General features: G+C 35.7%; 1 protein-coding gene across 1 annotated transcript in view; it reads right to left on the bottom strand.

The window, feature by feature from the left end:
• Positions 1 to 2173: 2173 nt before the first annotated feature.
• CCDC186 (coiled-coil domain containing 186) overlaps positions 2174 to 12107 on the bottom strand; it is a 35858-nt gene continuing 25924 nt past the window's right edge. The window contains exons 10-15 of the mRNA XM_007469615.1: positions 9485 to 9740; positions 8648 to 8837; positions 7381 to 7461; positions 4707 to 4917; positions 3237 to 3456; positions 2174 to 2551 (exon numbers count right to left, since the gene is read on the bottom strand). Of these exons, the coding sequence (XP_007469677.1) occupies positions 2468 to 2551; positions 3237 to 3456; positions 4707 to 4917; positions 7381 to 7461; positions 8648 to 8837; positions 9485 to 9740 (1042 nt within the window). The 3' untranslated portion in view covers positions 2174 to 2467. The remainder of the gene's footprint in view (positions 2552 to 3236; positions 3457 to 4706; positions 4918 to 7380; positions 7462 to 8647; positions 8838 to 9484; positions 9741 to 12107) is intronic.

Below are 12107 nucleotides of genomic sequence, written 5' to 3'. Positions count from 1 at the left end.
CATTCTTCTCTCCATATATTCAGTACAGTAAGGGTAGAAGGCCCTCTAAATGTTTACATCAGAATCTGTCTGTGAATCAGTTTAGAGAGAGGGAGCTGATAAATGCACATTTTTGTACACACTTTGCTCAGTCCTGATCCATATACAAAAGGATATAGTAGAAACTAAGGAGCAAAAGGAAAATAAAGCATTTTTCTTCAAGTTTTCCACAGTTCCATATATTTATGGGTGGGAAAAGTAATAATAAGTCAAAATATGGTTTATAATTACATTCTTCTAAAATTGTTTAACCATTAAACTTCTCTAAGTGAATGCTGGCACAAATGTTAATATTGGAATGTTTCATTTTCATATGTAATATATGTATGCAAAAAGATGTATATATATTTTTAAGGTGTATAGACATAGAATACTATGGTTCTGACCACTATTTGGTCTCCATTAATACATTTTGTGTCTTGGGAGGAAAAAAACAAATATTGTAGTGTATGAATATATATCACATAAGAAGCTATAAAAATTTAGCTATGTTGACTACTCTAAATAGTCTTTGGGAGTATCGATAGTATTGTCAAAAACAACTTGGAAAATAATTCAGATGTGATTGCACTTACCCTCTTATTTCTTTATTTTGATAAATTATTACTGGTAAAAAGAACAAGATACATTATGGTAAGGCTAAAAGTTTTATAGCTATTTTAAATATAAAATGTTTCTGAACTTGTATTTCCATTCTGAAGTGAAAAGATTTTGTTTTTAGATGACAACATATAACTCAATATACAGAAAAAATGCTGCATTGAATTATCTAATCCTTAGTAACTGATCTTTTTAAGCAATGTTGATTTAAAAAAAAAAGTTAAAACACACTGAAGGGAAATTGCCACGATAAGCCCAGCCCAACTTTTAAAGCCACACAATTCTTGTTTTTTGGGGGTTTTCTTTTTGCGCTACGCAGGCCTCTCACTGTTGTGGCCTCTCCCATTGCGGAGCACAGGCTCCAGACGCGCAGGCCCAGTGGCCATGGCTCATGGGCCCAGCCGCTCCGCGGCACGTGGGATCCTCCCGGACCGGGGGACGAACCCGTGTCCCCTGCATCGGCAGGCGGACTCTCAACCACTGCACCACCAGGGAAGCCCAGCCACACAATTCGTTAAAGGCTTTTAATCCACCGCAAAGCTTACTTCTGTTAAGGGGAGAAAGAAGTTGGCGAAAATCCAAAACGAAAATGAGGCTTGCTGCAACATCTGTGTATGTACCAAGGTATCTACTACAGAAATTATCTGAATATAATAAAATGTGAAAAACCACACACAAAAATTAAAATAAGTGAGAAATTACAAGAGGTGAGAAAAAAATTCAGTGACAGAAATACTGATACTATGACTGTCAACATTTAAGTGTACATCATAAATATGGTAAAACTCCAACAGGATGAATTTGGTTCTAAAATTCCTTTGGTTATGGAGATGTAATTGTTTTCTATTTTAAATAAATATACCAAACACATCATATCTGGGGACTGTAAGATCACCCCACTATAATATATAGTTATACCAACAGTAAAGAATGGTGCACAGACAAAATGGTTAACAGTGCCATATGCTGGATTTTCTTGGGAACTGGTTCTTTATAAATATCTTAAATTTATCTTTATACTTGATGTCAGTAAAACTAAAGTACTTCAGTTTCAAAGAATTCATTATTCATCTCTCTGTTCTAATGAGACTAATCACATTTTAAAATATAACTGAAGTCCACAGGAATTCTCTAAATGAGCAGATTATTTAAAATCATATTTTACATAACTGGAGATTTAAAAAACTCAACTATTAACTCAATTCGAATCTGAAAAAAATGTACCTAGCACAAATAAGGAAACCTGACAGGGGCATACAATGCCTGATCATTGCTAGTTGCCAAAAGCTAGCTTTCCTATTAGCTTCCATTAAAATCAAATGGTTTAAGAACTCATTGGCATCCCTAACACACAAGCAAATGTTATATTAGAATGTCAAAACAAGTTTTTATCACTTCTTTAGTTTTCTTCATGTTGGAGAAATAACATATTACTGAATGATTAACACCTGTCCTTTCATGCATAATTTTGAAAAGTGAAATCATTTTTGAGATTATATATTTTAAAGGGAAGAAATATGGAGAAAGGGTTTTCAAAAGCCCTTATCATAATGTTCAGCACTTCATATGACTATCAGCAAATTAAATAAGTTGTTCTGATTCAATGACAGGCTGTCACCACACAAAAACAAGTTTCATCAAAGCTTACATTCTTACAGTATACACAGCAATGCACTTGTATTGTAAAAAGGTACTTTTTCATACAGATGAAGCAAAACAAATTTTTTACTGGCTGACACACAAAGCAGGGAAAAGTTTCCAACAATACTGGGCAATGGCACCTGCTCCCTGTGTAGCTTTTGTCTGTTTACTGAGGAAGAACTTTGTGTTAGGTTTTCTCCATCCTCTGTTCTAGGTCATGCTGGTGTTTAATAAGACGTTCTATTTCTGTTCCAAGTGTTTGCAGATTTTCCTTTAACAATTGGAAAAAGAGGGAAAAGAAAACAGAACTACTAAGTATAATAAGTAAAAAGATTCAGTTTGAACTATTTTTGCCTAAATTCTGAACTGAAACAGTGACAGTCTTAAATGCCATGCGAGATAAACTACGCACACGGCTGTTTTCAGTAAAGTAATCCTGTACACTTCAGAGTCAGACACTCTTTTTACTGAAGCTATAGCAAATTTTAGTGCCTAAAAATATTACCAGGTTTAAAAAATTATTTTTTAAATCCATTACTAACCATCAAGGCCCAAACAGCACAGATAGAATAGCTGGGTCAGATAACAGCTGCAAAAAATAAAATAAAGCTGGAATACATTAGAAAATAAATGCCTCAATCTTAAAGTCTCAGTAATCAATTATAACTAATTGTAATATATGTCAAAGGCCACCCATTGCAAAGTAAGTGACTCGGTAAATGACTCATCTTAGCATCTATCCAACAGCTAAACTGATTTTTTTGCTATTTCTTTCTTTCCTGCTAATTTAAAAAATTGTACTTTTCAAAAAGAGAAAAAACACAAAATTTTATCTATGGAAAAAATGGCTACCCTGCATTACAGAAATAGTCCATCCATGTGTTGGATCGAACTATGAAAGAGGCACCATTTTTGTCGTGTTTATTGGTTGGTAAGTGAATGAGAAATACAAATACCTTCAAAGTAATATTTTTCAATAACGTATCCTCCAAAACAGCCTGTAGTTTTCGGCTGATCTCCAAAGAGAGTTCCAATGTTAATCCACTGTCAGCTGGATGGGATGTGTATAAAGATGCCATGATGCCACCCCGTCTACTTAAATGGACTTTGTTAAAATCAGATGCCTCTGAAGAAAGTGTGCCTGATTCTTCTCGTAAAACGTAACTCTGAATTATTCTGCAAAATAAAACGACACTATCAGTTACGGCCTTGCAGAATTACAAACACTGTAATTTGCAAGAGTCGACTAATCATAAGCTTAAAGATGATTAGCATAAAGTAATTATCTATTAGTTAATAACAGAACTATATTAGAAAATAAAGGGGTTTTCCTTATTCAGATGGTTTCTTAAACAATCCCTTTTTTGTTCTAAAATGGTATTTAGATTAAAGATACATAAACATTGCTTTTCTATTTTTTTCCTTATTACTTTAAATCAAAATATGTGAGCAATTTATTGTTCCAGTTTCAGTTAATATTTTCTATTTTCCTGTCATTAAACTTAAAACTTGTTTTACTCTTTTTCGTTTAAAAGTCATGGGCAAATTTTTCTCTAAGTCTAAACTTATTTCAAAATAAAAATTTTTAAGTCATGGGTAAAGACCCACAGTATTACTTAAATGAATATGGTATCTGTGAGAGGAATTTGGCCCAGCACAGGCTCTGGAGCCAGTCAGAGCTGGGTTTGGATTTCCAACTCTCAGTCTGTCACTTACACGATTAGTGGTGACTCTGGAACATTTAGTAATTTGACCTGAGCCCCCGTTAATTAACCTATCAAATTAGACACAGTGGTCCCCAACCTTTCTGGCACCAGGGACCAGTTTCGTGGAAGACAATTCTTCCACAGCCTGGGGCGTGGGGTGGGCTATTTCAGGCAGTAATGTGAGCGATGGGGAGCCTGCACTGCCGGGAGCTGGGGACCCCTGAACTAAAGGACTCATTCTCTCCCTGGGTAGTTTTAAGAAATCAATGAGATACTGTTAAGTCACAGGCACAGTGCCTTTTATTTATATTTCTCTACTATATTTAGTAGATGCCCAATAATAACTCACTATGTCCTGCCCAACAGGAATGATAATCCACAACCCCAGGATCTCTTAAAACCACCGTCTTGAAAATAAAAAGCTAAGTAGAGCACTATCTGTTTTTAAGTCCAAAGGTATTTTAGTATCTTAAAAAATTAGTGTCTACTGAACTCTGTATCACCTTAAAAGGAAAGACCTGTGTTTTCTTTCATGTCTGTAGTCCCAAAACCTAGAACATAAATAAGTTATCAGTAAAAGATTGGGAACTGAATGACTATAGTTTTAAGAACTATTTTTTGAAAGAAAAGCTGTTGATATGACTAATTTTGAACACAATAACTTTACCATGTGAATAATGGTATTTTGAACACAGATTACAGTACCATAATAATACATACTTTGTTTTTTTCCTAATTTCTTCCACCAATTGTTTGATGTGATCCTCCATAAATTCTATCTTTTCATTTTTCCGAGCATGTGCCTTTTGCAGCCTTACTATCCTCTCAATCAGCATGGCCTTGTCTACTTCTGGGAAGTTATCCACAGCTACTGACGACCCAGTATTTTCTGGAGATCGATCTTCTGCACTGCTTCGAGCATTGAGGGACCCTGAAGACAAAAAAAATCCACTTATTGTACTTAGTCTGGAGTCAACTCTAATCTCATATATTATTTCTTCTAGCATCATTTTTACATATTGAATTTAACAGAGTTGGGTACAGAACACAAGTCATACTTGACCTGAGTTCTTGTTTCTGAATACACTGATGATAGAAAAAAGGGTCTAGGGCTTCCCTGGTGGCACAGTGGTTAAGAATCTGCCTGCCAATGCAGGGGACACGGGTTCAATCCCTGGTCCGGGAAGATCCCACATGCCGCAGAGGAACTAAGCCCGTACGTCAAAACTACTGAAGTAAGTCAGAAAGAGAAAGACAAACACCGTATGCTAACACATATATATGGAATTTAAGAAAAAAAAAATGTCATGAAGAACCTAGGCGTAAGACAGGAATAAAGACACAGACCTACTAGAGAATGGACTTGAGGATATGGGGAGGGGGAAGGGTAAGCTGTGACAAAGTGAGAGAGTGGCATGGACATATATACACTATCAAACGTAAAACAGATAGCTAGTGGGAAGCAGCCGCATAGCACAGGGAGATCAGCTCGGTGGTTTGTGACCACCTAGAGGGGTGGGATAGGGAGCGTGGGAGGGAGGGAGACGCAAGAGAGAAGAGATATGGGAACATATGTATAACTGATTCACTTTGTTATAAAGCAGAAACTAACACACGATTGTAAAGCAATTATACTCCAGTAAAGATGTAAAAAAAAAAAAACTACTGAAGCCCACGTGCCTAGAGCCTGTGCTTCTCTTGTTGTGCACAACAAGAGAAGCCACCACAAAGAGAAGCCCGAGCACCGCAACAATGAGTAGCCCCTACTCATGGCAACTAGAGAAAGCCTGTGCACAACAATGAAGACCCAACGCAGCCATAAATAAGGAAGGGAGGGAGGGAGGGAGGGAGGGAGGAAGGAAGGAAGGGAGGAAGAAGGGTCTAGTATGTCTCTCAGGAACAGAATGAGTAAGTGCAATAGAGAAACGAGAAATTCAAGAAAAGTCAGAAAAACAAGTCTGAAGTGACACCAAAATTAAACTGAGACAGACACAGATAAAGACAGAAGACAGAATATAGCCAGTGGGTTAAGCTCTGGAGCCAGTATTCCTAGGTTCAAATCTTACTTCCCCACTTTCTAGCTGTGTGACTTTGGACAAGTTAACTCTCTGTATCAAGGTCACTTCATTTCAAAATGTGAATCATAATATGATTTGCCTCATAGGACTGTTATCCTCATTTAAATTAGTTAACATGTCTGAAGTGCATGAACAGCATATATAGTATGCACTAAGTAAATGTAAGCTATTATTTTTACCAATATCATTTGAGAAGAATTTCTAATCCTTTTTATCCTACAAAGACACATTTTTTTCCTAACCCTATTATGTAGATTTAAGACAAGTAATATATCTTATCCAAGGTCATGCACAAATAAATGATAGAGCCGGGATCTAAATACCCAATGTGTAATCTCAAACCCATGTTCTTTCTACTACACAATTTTCCCACTATTGTAACAGTTGATGATGTTTTTTCCCCTAATGTGCAACTCCTGGGAGGCAGTGTATGTAGTGGCGTGCAGACTCCAGAGCCTGCGAGTTCTGTTACTGTGGATTTTGGGAAAGTCATGCAACCACTGTGAATCTTAAGTTTCCCCATCTGTAAAATGGGAATACAACAGTTATTTCACATGGCTGTAAATGGTATGTTTAAAACATTTAGCACGGTTCCTGGCATTCCAAAAATGGTAAATATGCTGATATTTGCCAATTATCATTTTCACAGTGCTACTGATCATAATTTTATAGATTTAATTTTTGCTTTAGACTATAGGTATATTTACCATGAGAAAAGCATACACACACACACACACACACACACACACACACACACACACACACACACACACATATATAAAATCTGATATATAATGATGACCATTTCATTAGCTCTCAGGTGTTAAAAGTAATATAAAATTAAAAGAAAAAGAAAGACCATACTACACCAAATCTCTCTATAGATGGATACAAATCTGAATTTAAAAATGGAAGAGTAAACTGTTGCACAGAATAAAGAAGCAGGTAAGTAAAAGGAGGTAGGGAGACAGATGTTATAGAAACCCATGACAAACTTGAAACCCTGTCCAATGATTAAACATTTAACTGGAAATATTTTTTACAACATAATTATGTACAACTACTGCTTTTTATAATTCAAAATTAAAGAAAAGCATATTGATACTTTTTAAACAAAAAATCCTATTTCTTTTCCCTTTTTTTTGGCCGTGCCATAGCTCATGGGATCTTAGTTCCCTGACCAGGGATTGAACCCACACCCTCAGTAGTGAAAGCACAGAGCCCTAACCACTGGACCACCAGGGAATTCCCGAAAAATGCTATTTCTTTTTATAATCAATCACTAAAAAACAACTGTAAAACCATTAGTTTTTCACCTGATGAACTAGAACGACTTCCCATGCTGCTGACTTCTTTATCATAGCTTCCATTCTCAACCTGATCTAACTTTCTTCGTGCTGCAGGAAAAAGAAATGGATTACTTATAACAACTGTCATGACCATTGGCCCCCACTATCTCTGATTTTAATTGCTAAAATCACTTAGGCCAAAATGGCATAAACAACAAGAGAAATTTCTTGAACATGTACTTTCGAAAGGAGGTCTGTAGAGTCATTCATATAAAATGACATCTAGAAATGTACAGGTCATATACAAATATATGGAAACAACATTATGATAACAACTGATATTGGAATCACTTAGGTACACAGAACCTAACTTTTGGAGTCCTGAAAGATTTCGAAGAGCTCTACAGTACCACAAATTTTCCCCAAATTTCCCTTCAATCACATCTATGAAAACAAACTAAATTCTTATGGCAAATATCTGAATATATTTATATTAAGTAAATGCTAAGTCTCTTTTACCATATTACTATATTTCACCCTATTTTAATACAAATAAAGCAGTGGGGAATAGCAGAGAATAGGAGGTCAGAATACATCTCTTATTCATCTTTGTATCCAATCACATAACACAGACTCCCAATTTGTATGAATTTTTAAATATAAGAAATCTGGGTTCCAGTTCTAGATGTTAATTGTTGCGTCCAGGTAATTTATAACCTTTCTGGGTCTCAGTTTCCCCTAAGATTAAGGGTTAGGGTTCAATGATCTCTAAGTGAGAGGTCTACAAGGTGGGGGCAGGTACCCTAGATGCTGCACAAACCAACTCACAGACAAGGGTTGGGAGAAAATATCAGAACTCTATTTATACTTATATTTAATCTAATCTTTTTAAATTTGTATTTTTCATGTTTTTCTAACGTGCATAAACTAGAGTATTACATGTTTAAAATTTACAAATAACTAGATACAAACTGGAGAACAAATACTTAAATACTTTTTTATTGACAGCAGTATGTGATCAACAAAGTCTAGACACTACTGCCTTGGTAAGGTACTTTCTCAATTCTTACATTTTGTGGTTCTGTGAATGTCTTTTAACATAGAACATTCTATAAACTATTCATGGAACTACAAGAAGGTCAGCCATGTGGTTTATTCACATTAATACATTAAAAAGAAGATACAGCTCTAATCAATGTGGGAGAAACTGATGTAAAATATACTTTTTCTATAAATCCTTAACAATGAAAAGAAACAAAAACATTCAAGGTCTAAGTGTAGAAAAATTTTATACCTTGCTGAAGTTGTTTGGTAAGATCCTTGACACTAGAGGCATGCTTACGTCTTTGAGTTACTAATTCATCTTTTAATTCTTCGACCTGGGTACTCAATGCTTTAACTTCGGTTTGTCTACAAGTGAGTTCAGCTTGCAGAGTCTGGACTTCCTCTTTTCGCAGTTCTTCTTCTTTTAACAATCTACTTTCCTAAATATTAAATAAGATAAAAAATACCAACTTTAATATCTGTTTCAATTACTGTTCACAGTTTAAAATCTTAAAAATACAAGGTCTTTCATAGTAAATTCTTCTGTCATCACTCATTATCAGGTTTTGTTTACTGAGCTCCTCAAATTCTTTATACAGTAACGCAGGGGGATATATTAATGCATCTGCCATTCCATACATGTAAAACAACATGTGATACAGGTCTCTGTATTTTTTTTTTTCAGGTCTCTATTTCTGGTTTAAAGTCTCAAATTATTTTTATGAGTAACCTGAAGATACTCTCACTACTTGGAAATATTAAACCATTTTTAAGCTATAAAAATATAGAAATTTAAAGTTCTTTTAAGAAATATATAATAAATCCAGTTAGGAATAACAAAAACCTTGGTTTTCTTGCTTTCAAAAGTGAAATATTTCTTCCTAACGATGTTAGGGAAAAATTTTTATTATAAACTACATAAGTTGAAAGAAAAAACTGACATTTCTCATAGCATTTGAAATTATCAGAAAGTCAGTGCCAAAAAAAAAGAGTTTAATCAACTACCATTAAGTTTATGCTTTTAGGGAAATTTAATTTGTGCTACTTGCTATGTTGCTTTAAAAGTTAAATGTACACTTATACTTACCAAATTAATATTTGTCTGTTTCACGTGTTCACATTGGCTTTGTAACTGACTTTCACTACAGGAAAGTTTATCAAACTGTGACTGCAAAGAATTGGATTCAGATTGAAGTTGTGCATTCTTACTAGTGAGCTTTTCTGTAAACAGTAGTAGCTCAGATTCTCTTTTCCTACTGCCTTCGATGTCTTTTTGTAGGTCATTAATCAAAGAATTAAGACTTTCCACTTCTTCCTTCAAATTTTCAATTTCTTGTTTACCTCTAGAAAACAAAGTTTACATTTAAGAAAAAAATTAAACTATTAAAAGACATTAATGGTTTGAGAATTTTCATCAAATGAAATTCTTTATGAAGGTACTCTTATTCATTCATCCAAATATTTATTTGGATTACTATGAATGCCTAATATATGCTAGGAACTGAGAGCTGGGAATATACATAAGCAAGACTGACATGGCCCCTGCTTTCAAAGAGCTTTTAGTCAAGCAGTGTGAAAAAACATTTTTGATGATGAAAGCACAGAGTGGGTCACCTAAGCTAGTGTAAGTGATGAGTAAACTAATAATTAAAGGGTTAGCAAACTTTTCCTATAAAAGGCCCACACAGTAAACAATGTAGGCTTCTGGAGCATATGGCCTTTGTTACAACTGTTTAACTCTGCCACTGTAGTGTGAAAGCAGCCACACATAATACATAAAGGAATGACAGTGGCTGTGTTCCCCCAAAAAAGTTTATTGACAAAAAGAGGCGGTGAGCTGGATTTGGCTTCTGGGCCATAGTTTGCTAATTCCTGAGCTAAAGGTAAAGTAACAGTGAGTGGGAAAACAAAATATGTTCCAGGTAGAGGAAACAGTATGTGCAAAGCTGGGAAGGGAACAAGAGAATGACTTCTTGTTGGTACTAACGAACAGATGTTCAATACTGATGAGGATAAGGACAGTACTATATCCTAGCACTTAACACAGGGCTCGGCACCTAGGAGACAATTAATTAACATTTGTTAACCAACTATTGCTGAAATACAGAATAAAGAAGGAGAAGGCACAGAGGGAGAAGCAAGGTTACTAATGATCTTCCAAGCCATGTTAAGCCATCTGAACTCACTAGGCAATCCTTGAGGTAACGGGAAATCATTGAGAGGTTTGAGATTTCCTTTGTAAAAAAGATTATGCTAACCACAGTGTAGGAAACAGACTAAAAGGGAAGGAAAAAAACAAAACAAAACAGTTTAGAAGCCGTGGCAGTTTGCCAGGAGAGCTGATAATGGTTTGGACAATGGTAGCAGCAGTGGGGATGTAAACAGTAAATGGACTTGAAAGATATTAAAGAGTTAGCATCAAAAATATTTTGTGACTAGTTACATGTGTGAGGGAAAGGAAAGAAGAGCCAAGGGTAACTCCCAGGTTCCTGGGTTGGAAAATCATGTGGATGTCACACTCATCATTCATCTCAGGAACATCAGAGAAGCATATTTGTGGACAAGATACATGAATCAGTATTGGACATATTATAAGTTTGAGGTGTCTTTGATACTTGTGTATCTGGAGCTCAGCAAAAAGGGTTGATGATAATTAACTTGAAGGTCCTGCAGCACACTACTGGAAGAGTTAGGATCACCCAGGGTTATAATAAAATAAGAACAAAAAAACAGCTTTATAACATAAAGAGAAGGCTGCCAAGAAGACAGAAAAGATTGGCCAGAAAGTGGGGAGGAACACCAGGAAAGTACAGGAAATGAAGCCAAAAGAACAGAGCATGTCAAGAAAGGTAATGGGCTTAGTGTGTCCATACTGAAAATTCAAGCAAGGCTTAATCTGGGAAGTATCTACTATATTTAAGGATGCATTAGCAGTTTGTACTGGAATGCTGGGGAATTAGAATAAATGGAGAGGAACAGAAGAACAAAGCATGTGAAGAAATGGAGAACAAGCACAGATGATTCTATAAAGACATTTTTGGTTGTAAAGAAAGGGAGAAAGGAGATCATAGGAGTTTTGATGTTTTTAAGATATAATATTTAAATGTAGAAAGAAGAAAAGTCAGTAAAAAGAGGGAGGTAAGAGATAAAGGATAAAGAAGGAATAATCAAGAAAGACCCTGAGAAGGCAGAAGAGCATGGGATCCACAGTAGGAGTAGGGACAATTTGATTCAGAAAGAATAGGAACATTTCTTCCATAATAACAGAAGAAAAAGAAAAATGACTGCAGATGCAGGCAAGTTCATAGGACTGATAGCAAGAGGTTGAGAGAACTGTCACCTGACAGCTCCCTCTTTTTCTGTGAAGTAAGAGGTAATCGCCTGACAAGAGTAAAGAGCAAGGTGAGAGGGAAGATCAGAAGTGTGAAGAAAGCAGTAAGGTTTGGAATAATGCTAAGAAGATGGGGAGAAGGCTCTGACTAAGGACATATGGTAGGACTGGAGGTGAATTAGTATTCCCAGTTGAGGTTGGCTGCTAACCATGAATTTATAGCAGCATCAATCTGGATGATCTTGAGGATTTCTTCAGCAACACTCAGCAGCCTGGGTGTTGGTAGGGTATGAAAAAGAATGTATCTGGATCCAGCCTGAATCCAGGCTCTCTGAGGTAATGTCATAAGTAGAATTTAGCTAAATGGCTTTATAAGAAG

The sequence above is a fragment of the Lipotes vexillifer genome, unplaced genomic scaffold (genome assembly GCF_000442215.2).
Source record: "Lipotes vexillifer unplaced genomic scaffold, Lipotes_vexillifer_v1.1 scaffold240, whole genome shotgun sequence".
Classification (NCBI taxonomy): Eukaryota; Metazoa; Chordata; class Mammalia; order Artiodactyla; family Lipotidae; genus Lipotes; species Lipotes vexillifer.
The sequence above is the reverse complement of the archived record's forward strand: the minus strand, read 5'-3'. Positions and strand labels throughout refer to the sequence as shown.